Source organism: Anabrus simplex, chromosome 3 (assembly GCF_040414725.1).
Source record: "Anabrus simplex isolate iqAnaSimp1 chromosome 3, ASM4041472v1, whole genome shotgun sequence".
Classification (NCBI taxonomy): domain Eukaryota; kingdom Metazoa; phylum Arthropoda; class Insecta; order Orthoptera; family Tettigoniidae; genus Anabrus; species Anabrus simplex.
In genome coordinates this window covers 372,918,213-372,935,133 of record NC_090267.1, presented here as the reverse complement: position 1 = coordinate 372,935,133, position 16,921 = coordinate 372,918,213, and the positions used below count along the sequence as shown (strand labels likewise).

Sequence of the window (16,921 nt, the reverse complement as noted above, 5' to 3'; positions counted from 1 at the left end):
TGATGGTCACTAATATTGGAAATACGCCAACCTTTCGACTACCGGGTTGTAGGGGAACTATACCGGACGTGACTTTTGCATCTGAGGACATTGTGTCGAAAATCAGTGACTAGCGGGTGATTGAAGAATACACGGGAAGTGATCACCGGTACATTATTTTTCGTGTCCTTTCTAATACTCCACAGATGAATACTACATTGTATTAACCAACACGGTGGAATATAGAAAGTAGGGACAATGTTCTTACTGTCTTAAGAAATGAAATGGATAGTATAACAGTACAAAGTTGTTGTTATAAAGGGAAAGAAGCGGCTGAGAAATGTGTTGAACTCACCATGCACTTATTTGGAGAGCACATGACTTGTCTATGATTCATAATACATTACAAAATGGGAAGTGTTCAGCATATTGGTGGACCAAAGAAATTGGTGACCGGAGATGACGTCTGCAACTTAGATGGAGGGCACAGAGAGCACAAGTCAGCCAAGAAGGTATCTCACTCACAGCTGAGTATAAATCAGCAAAGAAAGAACTGAGAAATGCTGTTAAAAAGAGTAAAGTCGACAAATAGTGGAAAATGGCTAAGGAAGTGGATGGCAACCCATGGGGTTTAATATTCAAGATCGTTATGAAGAAACTTAGAAGTTTCTCGAATTTTATCATGGACACAAATGTAATGAAGGATATTGTAGATACATTATTCCCTGGTCATTCTGAGAGGTCTGATGAAAATGATGATGATGATGATGACGACTTCATAGATTACGCACCACTTTTTCACCAGAAGAATTGACGAAAGTGATCAGCTCTTTTAGAAATAAAAGGGCCCCAGATGTAATTGCAGCAATGATACTAAAGCTGATAGCAGATTTCTGCCCACATCTGCTGCTAAAAATATAAAATAGCTGCCTGCTATCGGGGTGTTTAGTGTTCGCTGGAAAACAGCTCTGCTAGTTTTAATGTATGCTGGATACTGCTGGGAAAGGATTAAAGAAACTTGTACAGCCAAGAATACTTTCAACATTTCAACTAGCTGGAAACCCCTCTGATCGTCAACGTGGTTTTCGACGAGGACATTCAACAATCAGTGCAGTGTGGGAAGTGTTGAATTGTGCTAAAAGTGCACAATGGGTAATCATCATTCTCAAAAAGTGACGCTTCTTGTGACTCTGGATGTCAAGAACGGTTTCAACTCTGTAAGGTGGAATGACATGTTGGAAGCGCTTCAAGAAATTTTCAAGTTACCAGTATCTCATGCACATAATGAGAAATTAATTGAAAGATCGTATTCTAGTTTATCACACAGAAGCTGGGCAGAGAGTGAAACTGCTCACAGCTGGTGCAGCATAAGTGTCCATCTTTGGCCCAGATCTGTGGAACATTATGTATGATGGATTGTTGAGGTTAGAGATGCTGGAAGACACGATGCTAGTGGGATATGCTGATGATAAAGCAGTTTTGATAGTAGCTCGATATTTGGTGCTGGCTCAGTTTAAGCTAAATCAAATGATGCGACGGGTGAAAGATTTGATGGCGAATCGCAGATTACAACTGGCATATCATAAAACTGAGCTAGTTCTCTTGACAAGAAAAAGGATCACGACCGTTATTCCAGTGTAGATTGGACAAACGGTAATCGAAACATCTAGAAGTATAAAGTACCTCGGTGTGACACTTGATACCAAACTTACATTTTGGGATCATATCAATGGGTGACAGATAAGGTGATGAATACAATGATTGCGCTGAATAGATTAATGAACAACATTGAAGGTCCAAAGTCTAGCAGACAACGACTTCTGATGTCGATAGTTCACTTGACACTTCTATATGGTGCTGAAGTCTAGGCTGAATCTCTGAAATTTGAAAAATACCAGCGAAGGATAGCTTCAGTACAGCGGAGATCAGCTTTGCGTATTATACGCACATATTGCACAGTATCAGAACCTGCGGTTCTTATGGTAGCAGTAGTAGCACCGATTATTTACTTACCTTAGAAGTCTGGCAAACACAAGCGGAGCTCGGAAAGAAGCGTGCTAAGGAGCTAGCTTACAGGCAACTAATGGAACGATGGCAGCAAAGATGGGAGGAATATCCTTGAGGAAAATGGACTAAGCGGCTGATACCTTGTTTAGCTGATTGGGTTGCACGAGCTTATGGTGAGGTTAACTTTTATCTTACGCAGCTCTTGACAGGTCACGGATACTTCTGGAAATTTCTACACAGAATAGGTAGAGCAAGTGATCCGGCATGTATTTATTGCAATGATGTTAACGATGTACTTCACACATATTTTGTATGTTATCATTGGTCAATACAGAGAAGATGTTTAGAAGCTGAGCAAGGAGAATTGATGCCAGAAACTATTGTGCAAGTGATGCTACGAAACCAAGAACCTTGGGATCAGGTAGCAGTATATGTAGAAGGCATCCTGTGACAGAAAAAGAGGGATTTTAATGGTTATGAATGGCAGTAAAGGAGAAATAAAGGAAGAAGAAACCTGAGAAATTACAAGCACGACACCGCCCTGAAGTAATGCGAGAGCGGTTCCGGGGCGGAGATATATCTCGTGGGAAAAGGGTATGTGGGTTTTAGTGAGTAGGAATCTCTCACGCTTGTGGAGTGTGGACTCTCACAAGTGTCTCATGAAAGATTTCCCACACTCCCATGTAAAAAAAAAAATTATTGTTGCGGTTATTATTATTATTATTATTATTATTATTATTATTATTATTATTATTATTATTATTATTATTATTATTATTATTATTATTATTAATCTGATGCTTGCAGTACCTATTTCCTGTCTTATTAGCTCCTGACACACAGTGAGCATACACTCCAACAGATCATTTTGGATTTCTTTGGATGTTCCTTTAAAAATAGTTGCAGTAGCAATATGGTATTTCAGAGATGCATCAAGCTCCACTGAGAAGTTTGGCTCCCCTAAAAATACCAGAATTCAATTATTCTTCACTTTCATCATGACCTTCAAGTGATAATTCAATTGTACAACAAAATTTGATGCAATCTATGAAGGCACGTATCAGTTGTTTGTCACAGGTGGTTTTTTTTTTTTTCAAGTTGCTTTACGTCGCACCGATACAGATAGATCTTTTGGTGATGATGGGATAGGAAAGGCCTAGGAGTGGGAAGGAAGTGGCCGTGGCCTTAATTAAAGTACAGCCCTGGCATTTGCCTGGTGTGAAAATGGGAAAGCACGGAAAACCATCTTCAGGGCTGTCAACAGTGGGGTTCGAATCCACTATCTTCCGAATACTGGATACTGGCCACGCTTCAGTGACTGCAGCTATCGAGCTCGGGGTCACAGTTTCATTATGCCTTTTGGTATTAAGGTGATGTGCACTAATTGCTGCCAGATATCAATTTCCCCGGAAGATGAAATTCAACTCTAGAATTTGTATGGGATTTGGCAGTTTTATATTTCTTAATCTTATGCATTAGGTGTGACAAATTTGCCACACTGTAGCTTACCTAAGCAGTTTTACCATCATGTTTTGCAAACAGTAGATTTTTTTGTCTTGCAGCAACAGACCCGTTTGTTTTTTCATACTTGTCTTCTTTAAATTCTCTTCTAAAATCCCTTTTTTATCTTTTTTATTTGCATGGTTAGATAACTTGTTGATCTGCTATCTTTTATTTCCGTTTTGTTTTGCAACGGTAAGGTAGAGAATGCGAGTTCCTTTAGTTCGGTGACTTTTAATCCACTTATTCATTCCTTATGTCACAATACATTGAAAATGCTTACTTGAAGTCTATAATAATAAAAGGAAGTGTTTGTCTGTGTGTATGTGCGTGCACGCGCACAGATGCCCAGCCAAATCTTCGGCGTGCAGAGATATGAAATTAACACAGGTTGATGGAAGAGGGGTCCAATTGCACCGTAAAGCTGGATTTTTAATTTTTGCGATTGTTGGTGAGTTATGAACAAAAAACCAGCTGAAAATGTGTGTTGGGATATGACATTCCAACATGCTGTCACCAGGATTAAATGCAGAGACCCAATATTCATTTAATTCAGTATGTGGAATATTATTGAAGTTATCATCATGACTGGTCATGCCGCGGGCAAAGTAGTATTCATTCCTCAGGTTTAAATCATCCCTTCGGATATATCGTTTCAATTTAGATGTCTGCAGTTCCCCATTCATTTGAGTTTCGCTGTGTGCATCAGCAAGGCATAAGGAAAAACACTTAAAATTGTAGGACTCGATCTTTGAAAACCACTCTTCTCCCGTTGTCAACTGTACACGAGTTGTCCAAGAGTTGGAAAGGCAAAAACTCTATACATCCTAGCTCCAAATGGAAGGGCACTTAGTTTATCCGGAAACTCCGTAGGAAAAAATTGGTGGTTGTTTTAAATATTTCATATGGTCTTTTATTATGTTTGAATATTATTTGTACCATCCACCATCCCAATATCTTAAGCATTGAAAGTAATAATATAATTAAAAATAAACCAATGTATTTCATGTGGTGCAGTTTATGTAAAATGTGTAAATAAATACATATTTTTATTTCACTTTTAAGTAATGGTTTAGAAACATCTAATGATTGAATTAATAAACGCAGGCGAAGCTGCGGGCACATGCTAGTAGTATATAAAACAGTAAAGAGCACAAAACATGCAGAACAAATAGATTTTTAAAAAGGAGCGAAGAAGCAGCGTAACTCCCAACCGTGTCATAGATCACCTGGAGCTCAACTATGCTGTGCAGCTGAAGTTCATATAAATATGTTTGAAAGAGTTTTGAAATAAATTTTCTAGTTTTTTGCAGATGAAAATACAAAGAATTTACACTTTGTATAAAATATACATGGTTAAAAATTCTAGTTCAGCTGGAGGGTACACGCGCAACTGTGCTCAAATGCAACAACCGTGTCTGACTGCCATTCCTTACTCAGCCAGTCCTTGTGATGAAAGGTCTGAAAGTATTGCTCAAAAGGTCAGTTGGTGAGTGCATTTCAGATGGCTTGGAAGACTGATGTGTAACAGCACCTTATGGCTCAGTGGGGAAACCAGCAGGAAAATACCTCATTACTTCCTCATTTCCCTAGTTTCTTAGACTATCAATATTCCATGGTAATTGGGAGTAGAGAAACTCCGGATAATATGCAAATAAGGTGAATTGGCAAACCCATTTGCTACATTAAAATACTTTGCAGTCAAATGGTGCTAAATTACATTAATATACAGAATGTAATGATTGTTTAAATCTTGTTAGCCAACCAGGTGATGCATTAAATTTGCCTTCAATCCTCAATATTTGAAGACAAATTGGGCCTCTTTTTTGCATATTATCCCGGATACTTGCATGCATTATGAAAAAATATTGAACCTATTTGGCGCATATTATGCCAGAAATATGTATGCCTACTGCTCATTGCTATAGAAACCATTCCATCAGGGCTCTATCCAGTTTTGAGCAAATAGACTTTTTCATTTTCTGTTTTGACAAATTACTGGATGAGTAAGAACTGCTTACAAAATGTTTTATTTGTGCAAAAATCCTTGTTTGTAGTTTCACCCACCCTGTTAGTCAAAGACATACTTTGTAGAACTGCCTTCTTCAAGTTTACGCACAATTTGCAGCTTCTGCTTTGATATTAACACTGCGTGTTTAAGTTTTTTGGACATTGCTCTGCACTAACAGATACCAATGAATGGTACGATGTACTGTAGACACGTGCTTATTAAACTGTACTTGTACCCTCCTGCCGTTGGCCTAATAATGTAAAATATTCATATCAGAGAAGTTATTAGATTTAGGAAAACAGACTAAGCATTTGAGAAAAATGGTATGAAATTATCATTCAAATCGCTTGCATATTAAAAAACAAATTTTATGAATGTATTGAATTAGTGTGGGGCTAATCGATCTAGTTAATTTGGTGCAGAAAACGGTGCATACACTCGGCCCAGCATCAGCTGCCTGCTCTATGTTGACAACTGAAACATGACATGAATGAATATGCTTAGGTAGTATGCTATGTAAAAATGTTTCAACTTTGTGATGTATAAATAATTTGGGGTGTTTTGTTTTACTTTAGGAATTAATGTGATAGTGTTCAGTGTTGATATATAGATCATCATATACAAATATGCTAGTTACTCTATTCAAGGTAACTTTAAAGTATTATACCCATGAAAACAGTGTGGAGTGAAGGGTTTAAGAATTTTATTTACATTATTTCACACTTGAAAATGATTTACTATTTAAAATAATTGCCAGAAATTTGAATGAGGTAACTATAGCCCTTCCTGAAATTTAAATATAATTGTTTAATCCAACTTTTGCAATCAGATTTTTAATTAAAGTCATCTAAAACAATATCATTAGATAGTCTAAAATCATGTTTTTAGGCATGTTTTAATTCTAAAATCTTCCTACAAACCCTCCTTTTTGGTGGTTACTCCAACCCCACAGGCCCCATATTAGTCTATCCACTGCCCTCTTGGGATAGTCAGTATGCCTGTAGCCTGTTAGCAGCGAGTGTTCAGCGACTGATGACCCTTCGCTGCTGGCAGACAGGCCATGTCATATAGTACAACAACACCGAAGTACTGTCAACTACTGTGTCTTATTACACCCTGCTATGAAGGGAAGCCATTGAAATCCTGAAACACACCAACAGCGTCAACCATAAAGAGGAATCTGAATGGGTCAACAAAGCCTGGTTCCTAGTCCTGAAAACTTTAAATCCTTTAGGACATGGTGGCCACGGCAGGCCAGTAAAAACAAGAGGTGATCAGTTCTTGTCTCCACCAAGCCAGGTCAACCAATGCTGGATTCCATATTGCTTCAATCATTGGCCGAAGAACAGCTAATCTGCGACACTCCCCCCCCCCCCCCCTCCATGGTGGACCAATAGGCAAGCAGTGCAATGTAGCCTGCACTATCATTGGCCAAAGAATGGCCAATCAGCGACCATTCTCCCACCATGGTGGACCACAGCCTGCATAAAATGTTGAGGTGGAATTGCAACACCACTCCATTTCACTCAGAGTTTAGTACCCATTAAAGTCATTTGGAATCCTTGAAAATGCCGTACACAGTTTTCGGTGAAGCATCGGTACCCTCGTATGCTCCTGGACTATGGCCTACATGCGTGGAAAATACAGCTAGTGGTTATAATGCTGGCCATGAAAGCCTAAATTTGCTATGTTTAATTGGCAATATATTGATCATTTTGCTTTGTAGATCTTATTTATGAGTTAGTGTGTCCTGTATACTTTGTGTCCCTAGTTCACGTCTACAATGTCTTTATTTTTGTTACAGCACAAAATAGACTGTGTGATGCATTTTGCTGCACTCAAGGCGGTTGGTGAATCTGTTCAAATACCTCTCACCTATTATAAAAATAATGTGACTGGATCGATTATACTTCTTGAGGTAAATATATTTGCACTGAAAAACTAAAGCCTCTTTAGCTAATTTAAGGACTATACTTTACAGAATGTTGTAAACAAATCACTTCAGTGGTGAATGGGGCCAGTTATGGAAAAGAAGTATTAAACTTTAAATATATGTCTTTAATTTCTGCATATCTAGACTTGACATTCAACAAGAAAACTGGAAATCGTATGCTCTACCTTTGCTTGAGATTGTTGCTGTTGATTTGGTGTTGTTGCAGAGTTGGGCAGAATGTAATTGATTCCTGATTACATAATTGCAGGATCTAATCAATGCCTTGCTACAAAATGCAATTACTTGTATGTAATTATAATTGAGAACATTTCTGATTATGACCACAAAGTAATTTATCATTTTTATTTACAATGTGCTTTACATCACACTGACACAGGTGACAGTGGGATATGAAAGGGCTAAGAGTGGGAGTGGAACCGTGGTCTTGATTAATGTTCCTGGTGTAAAAATGGGAAACCACAGAAAACCATCTTCAGGGCTGCTGATAATGGGGTTCGAACCCACTATCTCCCGAATGCAAGCTGACAACTGCGTGACCCAAACCCCGCAGCCACTTTCTCAGTTAATTTGTAATACTTGGAGATTAGGTTACCTACTTCTCGAGAAAAGGGTAAAATTATAAGGCAACCTCAACTGTAGGAAATTAATTACATATCCAATATTCATTATTTTGGAATTTTATATTTCAGCATCAGTTTTAAAATTTCCTTTATGTTGCACCGACACAGACAGGTCTTAAGGCAACGATGGGATAGGAAATGGCTAAGGGTGGGAAGGAAGCTGCTGTGGCCTTAATTAAGGACAGCCTGGTGTGAAAGAGGGGAAACCATGGAAAACGTCTTCGGGGCTGTCTTTCACTTTATGTAGCAAAACTCACTTGCACTACATTGCTTAAATGCTTCCTTCAAATTCCACTGAATATTTGAATATTTAACTCACTGTCTTGAAGCCGGATCAACCTTAGTATTCCAATTTCTTATTAACCATTTCGAAGAAACTGATGAAATTTTTTTTAAGAGAAAGGAATCAACAGCATGCAATATAAAATATGTAACGGTTACTTAAGTCCATTACACAGAATAAGAAATTAAAGTCCATGTGATAAAATTTAGATATGTTAAAACATCGTAACAGCAAATTTAAACAAGGTTAGAGAACAACATCTAAAGTGTACGAAGGAGCGGAACAAAATTTTTGATAGCCGAAACTTCGGAAAGAAGAACGATATTCCTAAGAGTCCTGCTTATTTTATAAAAATATGGTTAAGAAAATTCAAAACAAAACAAGAACAACGTTTAAAGAAAATCGGAACTGAATGACATAAAATGAAAGGTTGTTTGTTTTACCAAGCAAATGTACAGCATGCTTTACAGCCACACAAGTGGAGAATAACATCTTGGTACTAATAGCTCTACCTTAGAACAGAGGGCAAATCCCCATACCTATTAAAGAGAAAATACATTTAATAAAGGTTGAAACTTAGAGTTTCGACAGCCAAGAACCTGATAAACAAAATAACGAAGTCGCATACTTTGCAATATAGTGAAACAGAGTTGTGGAGGCAGTGTCATTAGGTAGGTTAGTTTTACAGTTTATACAAAAGGTTAGAAAAGACTCTTTCCTCATCACAATTAGGAGGGAGGTAATGGAAAAATTACCCCCTCGACAATAAAACTTGGCCAGTAGACCTCAATCAGGAAAACGCCTGCACATTTGAAGTTAAAGTTACTCTAACATTACTAGCAAAAAATTAAGTCCGAAAAGAATCAAGGTTTACCCAAGAAACGCTGAACTCCCCCATATGGAGTGGGACAGGTTATAGACCGCGTCTGTCCTGTACAAGAAATAGATCAGTAAGGCGACTCGCAAACGCACACCTTGTGGTGGGTACGCTCGCAGGGCAGAACACAGGAAGTTACCTCATCCAAATTAATGTGCAGTCAAAGTTCAGGGTTATCATCTCTCAACATATATTGATCAGTACCTAACACAAGTTTTTATTTTGACCAGTACGAGAATTCTTTTTGCTTGCTGAAGCTTTGGTAATCAAAAGTTCTAGAAGATGAAATCTGATGCATGGCGCGTGTCCCATAGGGTGTTTCAAACGTTTTTCCACCAAATCAAATTTTACATAAATAAGGTTACATAAATGAATGCCCAAAAGAAAATAATTATTTCTAACAGCCATATTTTCCCCTTGTTACAAAAAAGAAAAAAAGTAAATATAAATATAATATCTTTACTCATCTGTTGACATCTTCACCCCATTATCTCAGACTTCAAGTTCACAATAATTCCTCATTGTGGCTCCTAAGTGCCTAGACATACTAGTTACATTATACTGTGGCTTGGGGTCAAGTTCTGTTTCTCCATAACTGTATATCTGAAATTACACACTTTTCCTGAAAGTTACTGTGGGGCTTTTCGGAAACATACATCTTCCAAACTCAAGAACACTCGCCTGGAATATTTAACACTGCTATTTTCACTTGTGAGACTGTACGGTAAAATACGTCACTGTGTTCAGTGAGGGGAGTGGGGACAGACAGACAAGAGAATGGAAGAAAAGGAGCGATTGTCTAATGTTAAGCCCAGGTGATTCCCTGGACCTGAGCACCATTTGATGTCCAATTTCAGAATCTCTAAAGGTGAGAGGTTGGAAAGTTGGGAGTATATGTTTGAGGACTTCAACTGTGAAACATTCATCAAATGTGGTCTGATGGTGTCTGATGCCATGCGAGCAAACAGATTTGTTTAACGTCTAAAGCCTGCACAACCTCTACAACCTGAGGAAGGCATTTACTGCTAGGTGTTACCCCATTCAGTTGGTTGACTACCAGATCTTGGGCCATGATCTGCATCTCCAGACTCCATAAGTAACTTCATAATCCTATACCCTTCATAACCACATGTCATCCTGGTCTACATAAAATCAATCATATTTTAAAACAAGCCTTCTTTCTTCTGTCATCCTCGCCCGGGATCTCCTTCCAGAAAGCACCAAAGTCACTTTTAAGTGCACCGGGCGAGTTGGCCGTGTGGTTAGGAGCACGCAGCTGTGAGCTTGCATCTTGGAGATAGTGGGTTTGAGCTCCACTGTCGGCAGCCCTGAAGATGGTTTTCTGTGGTTTCCCATTTTCACACCAGGCAAATGCTGGGGTTGTACCTTAATTAAGGCCACAGCCGTTTCCTTCCCTCTCCTAAGCCTTTCCTATCCCATCATCGCCGTAAGACCTATCTGTGTCAGTGTAACGTAGAGTCAATTGGGAAAAAAAAGATGGTTTCTGTGATTTCCCATTTTCACACCAGGCAATTGCTGGGGTTGTACCTTAAGGCCACAGCCGTTTCCTTCCCACTCCTAAGCCTTTCCTATCCCATCATCACCATAAGACCTATCTGTGTTGGTGTAACGTAAAGCCAATTGGAAAAAAAAAAAAAAAAAGACTTTTAAGTGTCCACCTAACCTCAAAAACATTCCCGTTCGCTATGAACTATAACAACCTTCAGTAGCTTCCCACACAGCTTCCTTCATTGGCTTAACCAGCACCACAGTAGGTAAATGTATATGCGGCCACTGCAGTACCTGCAAAAGCCCTAACATAGATCTTCCTGTCCCCATTCACACTAGATACCATCAAACTATTGCCACAGGTGAACAATATAGTGGAAGTGGAAAGTGTTTTTGAAGACTTTATTTGTAAAGTATGATATAATGTTTTATTTGTAATGACCTAACCTGTACTGTGTAGTATTTGTAACATATGTATTTGTAAACAGTAGATTTCAATTCTGTACTTACTGGAAGTATCTAGAAAATTGTTGAACAGGGCGTGTGTCTTTTGTGGGTTATGTTTTCTAGAAGGAGTTTTCTAACTATTCTGGAAATGGAAGATTCGCGAACGTGTATATTCGAGAATGTTAGTTAAAGTTCGCGACGGGAGTAGGAATTGTGATTGTTGAACCTTAGGAGGGGATGGGCGGACTCATGCGTTCTGATTGGCTACTCCAATGCCAGGGTTTTCTATATATAGTGAGCGAGGCAGCGTTCGTGAGAATCACGAACCGAACCCTCGAACCCAACCCAGTGGTCAGCCAGTCGGACGCCGGGAAAGCGGGACCCAGTTCCGCAAACCCAAGCGCGAAGACAACAGCGCACAAGGGAAGGAATAAGAGGGGGAAACGGACTCGGCAGATGGCGCCAACTACAGTCCAACCCCCACCCGGGCGAGCGGGAAACTCGGACTCGGAGTCGGACGAGGCCCCACTGGTGATCGACCTTTCAGGCGCATCCCGGGAGGCCGAATCTGAGAGCTCCGAGGGAGAGGGACCCAGCCAGCACGGGGTGACCGAACCCGAGGTCCCAGCCACCCAGCCGGGAAACCAGGGTGACGGCTTCAGGGAGGCAAAAGGGAGGAAGAGGGGGAAGGGAAAGGGGAAAGGAAAAGTAACCCAGCCCCTGAGCCGCAAGGCCCAGGCAGGCGGGAGAAATAAGCCAAGTACCCGAGTCGATAGTAGCACCGAAACATCTATCGGCTCAACCCAACCCCAGCACTCCACACACAAGAGGCAGACTCGTCAGAGCCCACCTCCACCACCACAACAAAAGAAACAGATCACCCGTAAGGGGTCAACCCCCCCGCCCCTTACGGTATACACCACCAACACCAAGACACTCGAAACGGAGCTCCTCAAAAAGCTGCCGCATGAAGAGAGAAAATATTATTTCTCTAGGCCGAGAGTAGACGCACATATAGCGATTCGGCTGCACATGACGAGCTTTGAGAGCTACGAAACCGCTATCGAGGTGCTAAAACGGCTGAATATTACATTTGTAAGAATATTGCCCAATAGCACTATGAAGCGGTTCGTAGTGAGGACCCCCGTTAACGGAAGTAATGCGGACGAAATCCAGCTTGCTTTGAAAGCTCAGGATATCCCCGCATTCTCCGTTGTGCGGATGCGGGCAGGGAATAGGCCAGCCAAGGGCAACCTATTCCTAGTTGCAGTGGCGGACACCCCAGACGCGGACAATCTGCGGAAAATGCGGATGCTCGCGAACATGCTGGTGTCGGTCGAGCCATACCGCCCCCCAGCCACTGGCCCCCAATGTGGAGTGTGTCAGAGGCATGGCCATCCAGGGGCGGCGTGCCGACTGGAGCCCAGATGCCGCAGATGCGCCGCCTCCCACTTGTCCCGCGACTGCCCCCACGGCAACGACCCCGCGTACTCTAAGTGCGCTAACTGCGGGGGAAAACACGCGGCCAACTTTAAAGACTGTCCTAGCCGCAAGGACTACGAAGCCGCCCATCAAGGCAAAGGGCCAAAGGGTAATAAGCGTGGCAACCCTAAGGCCCAAGCAGGCCCCTCAGGCACAGGCGCCTCACGCAAGAAGAACCCAGGCCCATCAGGTACAAAGGACCCTTCAGGTCTCGCAGGCCCGTCAGGCACAAAGGGCCAAAAGCAAGGTCCTTCAGACAACCAGCGCCCATCAGGCGGAGGCATTTTAAATTTCAAGCCCGTACGGACGGTAGGCAAGCAAAACCACGGGCCCTCAGCCCAACCAGCCCCCACCACCGTCCGAGCTAAGACCTCAAGTAAGAACAATAAGAAGGCCCAGCCCCAAGAAACCAAACAAAGGCAGGTTAAGTCCACGCCAGCACTTCCCGAGCTACTAGAAGGCCCACCCCAGGCCAGCTCCACCCCCCGCAGAGAACCTGCCGATAGTCAGCCGGCATCCGCACCACCACCCCCCTCGCCCTCACCTCTCACCACACCAATCTCACCAACAACACAGCTACAGGCACAACAGCCAGCGGGGAACATGGCAGTAAAGGCGTTCAGGGAAAGGATAGAAGAAATCCTGAAAACCTTCTTTCCGAACCTGAACCTGTCGGTAGCCATAACCACTGGGGTTATGATGGCCAACATGCTCCCCTACCCCTGGCTAAGGGACCTGGCTAATGCAATCTCCGAACTCCTAACCCTGGATGGCTGAACAACCCAACGAAGATAATAATAATAATAATAATAATAATAACAATAACACGCAGGAGCTTCGAGTTCTAATATGGAATTGCCAGGGCGTCAGGTCCAGGAAATATGAACTCGAAGCCTTCCTAGCCGCGAACTCAATACACGTAGCTCTCCTAACAGAGACCTTCCTCCCTCCGGGGAGGAAGTTCACTATAAGAGGCTACAAAATGCACAGAAGCGATAAGGCTAACAAAGTTGGAGGAGTGGCAGTCCTGGTAAGGAAGGACATCAAGCACATGGAGGTAGACATACCAGAGCTGGTCACGCTAGAGGCATGTGGAATAGCCCTACCAGTGCAGGGAACACTCATAAATGTAATAGCAGCATACTCCAGACCGACAAGCCTTAACACTCAGGACATAGAAACAGTACTAGGGCTAAATCGAAACACAGTGCTAGGAGGCGACTTAAACTCGAAACACGCCACCTGGGGATGCCTGAAACCAAACCCAGCAGGCACAAGGCTGTATGACCACATGCTATCCCAGGACTATGTGGTAACAGCCCCCAGTGAGCCCACGTTCCTAGCACCGAACGATCACGTATCCGACATACTTGACATAGCCCTATTGCGACATATTCCTCAAAGGCATAGCATTAAGGTAGTGAACGACCTGGGGTCGAGGCACCAACCAGTGATATTTACACTAGATGCGAACCCAGAGGAATATGAGAAAAACCCCAGACGCCGGCTCAACTATAAAGCAGCCAACTGGGGCAAATTCGAACGCAAGCTAGACACACTCCTACAGGGAAGCGAAGGCATGCTAATAGACAGCACAGCCCAAATTGACGAAGCAGTCAAAACCCTCGTAGAAGCAATTCAAACAGCCACAACTGTGAGCATACCGCTAAGCAAACACAGAGAAACACCTCTTTTCGAGATTCCAGCGCACATTAAAGAGTTAATACGCAGGCGCAACAGTCACAGGCGTAACTGGGCTCGACATCACAGAGACGAAGACCGCGAGATGAAAAACGAATTAAACACGGAAATACAAAAGCAACTACTCGAATACAGGTCGGAAAAGTGGAACAACCACCTCAAACTTTTCGACACCAACACCAGGCCAGTGTGGAACTTAGCGAGACACTTCACGCGAGAACCACACAACATCCCTACCATCAAGGGACCTAACGGCCCGGTATACGAGAACCGTGACAAAGCCGAAATCATAGCGGACTCCATAGAGGCGGCTTTCACCCCAAACGAAATACCATCTGACCCAGCCTTCATCAGGCAAACTGAGGCAAAGGTAGCAGAATTCCTTGAAAACGCACCTAAGCCGGAGGTTAAGAGGACAAATATACACGAAATTAAGTGGATTATAGGTCATCTTAACTCCAAGAAGGCGCCAGGCCCAGACGAGATCCAGAACATAATAATTAAGAAATTAACTCACAACGCCCTAACACTACTTACCAGCATCTTCAATGCAATGTTCAGACTACAATACTACCCTGAACAATGGAAAAGGGCTAGGATCCTCGTATTTGGAAAACCAGGCAAAGACAAGTCAGACCCCAACAACTACAGACCCATCAGCCTTCTGGACGCCCTCAGTAAAGTATTCGAGAAAATACTACTGAAAAGGTTAATAGGGCATATCAAGGAAAAAGGCATAATTCGCAACGAGCAGTTTGGCTTTAGGAACGCACATTCTGCCCCACAACTGCTCACTCGATTCATAGAACAAGCCACCATAGGTCTCAACAAACGAAGAGACACAGGAACGGTTTTCCTTGATATCCAGAAAGCATTTGACAAAGTCTGGCACGAAGGCCTACTAGCGAAACTAATAGACCACGAATTCCACCCAGGCTATATAAGACTTATTAAATCTTATCTGGAGGGCCGAGAGTTCAAAGTAGACGTACATAACACGCTGTCAAGTACTCGCAGGATTAGAGCGGGCGTAGCCCAAGGGTCCCTTATCGGCCCAATCCTCTTCGTCCTGTATACAAACGACATGCCTACGACAGAACTCACTACCACACACCTCTACGCTGATGACACCGCTATCTCAGTTCAACATCCACAGCTAGCGTGCGCTCGAAAGAGGCTCCAAGTAGCACTAAGAACTCTCGAGCCTTGGCTAACGAAATGGCGCATCAAGGTCAATGTTGACAAGTGCCAAGCAGTGCTGTTCACTAAGAAGAACAGACTCACACGCAAACCAGTCAACATAAAAGCGCTAAAGCTTTTCAACGAAGATATAGTGTGGCATGACAAAGTCAAATACCTAGGAGTAATCCTAGACAGAAAGCTCACCATGCTACACCACATCAATGATATTCAAAGAAAAGCACACATACGACTTAACCAGCTATATCCTATACTGAACAAAAAGTCCAGTATTAAAACGGAAGTAGCCATAAACATGTATAAGGCCTTAATCAGACCAATAATCATGTACGCGGCCCCAGCGTGGGGGTACACTGCAATGACGAACCTGGATAAGCTGGAATTAATACAAAATAAATGCCTACGAGCAGCGACCAGACTCCCTTTCGACACGCCAATACGCCAACTACGCAGTATTGCGAAAGTCAGCTCAATAAGGCACCAAATACGTAAACAGACACTAAACATGTACAGAAAGTCATGGAGTAATAAGATCAACCCGTTAATAAGCGGGATCGGACGCTACGACGTTGATCTGTACAAAAAGTATCCTACACCGAAGCACATTCTGTTCAGCCACAGGGTTGGGTGGGCGAGGGGCCGATAGCCAACCCACTCCCGCCAAGCTGACACCTATATAACACATACACCCACACACTGCAGACTCCTATGTAAATATGTTTCAGCTGTCCTAGACCCAGGGACCAGGCGAGGAAGATTGACAAAAAGTACAACTTAAGAAGACGACGGCAACGCAGCCAGACGGCCAAGGACGTGTCAATCCACCCCCGCCCCCCTACAGAGACATGGGAGCGGAACACCAGCCCGCGCCCTATAAACAGCACTAATATCTATCTGTTATCTCTTTCCTATCTAGGTTGTAAGCTGGACATGAGAGCAGGCAAACAGCCGGCACTCCAATGAGAAATTGTATATACATATGTTATTAATAATCTTAGTTTTAGATCTGCAGTGACAAGTGTGTTCAAACAACACCGCATAGAGGGACATCGACAGGAGGAAGAAGATAGCCCCTTGCATGCAAGGCTTGGCTCTAATTCCCCCCTCTCCAAAAGGAGACTTGGCACCAGGGACTGCTGGCTGCTGGACAATGGGACGAACCTGTGGCCCAAAGCCCAGACGCTAGCAGACCCGAGCCGACCCGGCAGTGACAAGAAGGACTGATCCCCATAATAACAAAAATTGCAAGGAATTGGTTTATGTTTTGTGCATGTTACCTGTTCCTAACTAACATAACCTCTGGTCTTTTTCCAGCCCACATCCTTGCATGTGCTATCAAAAGATGTCAGGT

General features: G+C 42.6%; 1 protein-coding gene across 4 annotated transcripts in view; it reads left to right on the top strand.

Annotated features, from left to right (window-relative positions):
* The window catches only part of Gale (UDP-galactose 4'-epimerase), a 145,747-nt gene that overhangs the window by 43,996 nt on the left and 84,830 nt on the right, over positions 1-16,921 (top strand). For all 4 annotated transcript variants that reach the window (XR_011017938.1, XR_010859539.2, XM_067143317.2 and 1 more), the window contains exon 4: positions 7,302-7,415. Coding sequence is in view for 2 of the 4 variants with exons in the window: in XM_067143317.2 (XP_066999418.1) it covers positions 7,302-7,415 (114 nt within the window). In the remaining 2 variants the exon portion in view is untranslated. The remainder of the gene's footprint in view (positions 1-7,301; positions 7,416-16,921) is intronic.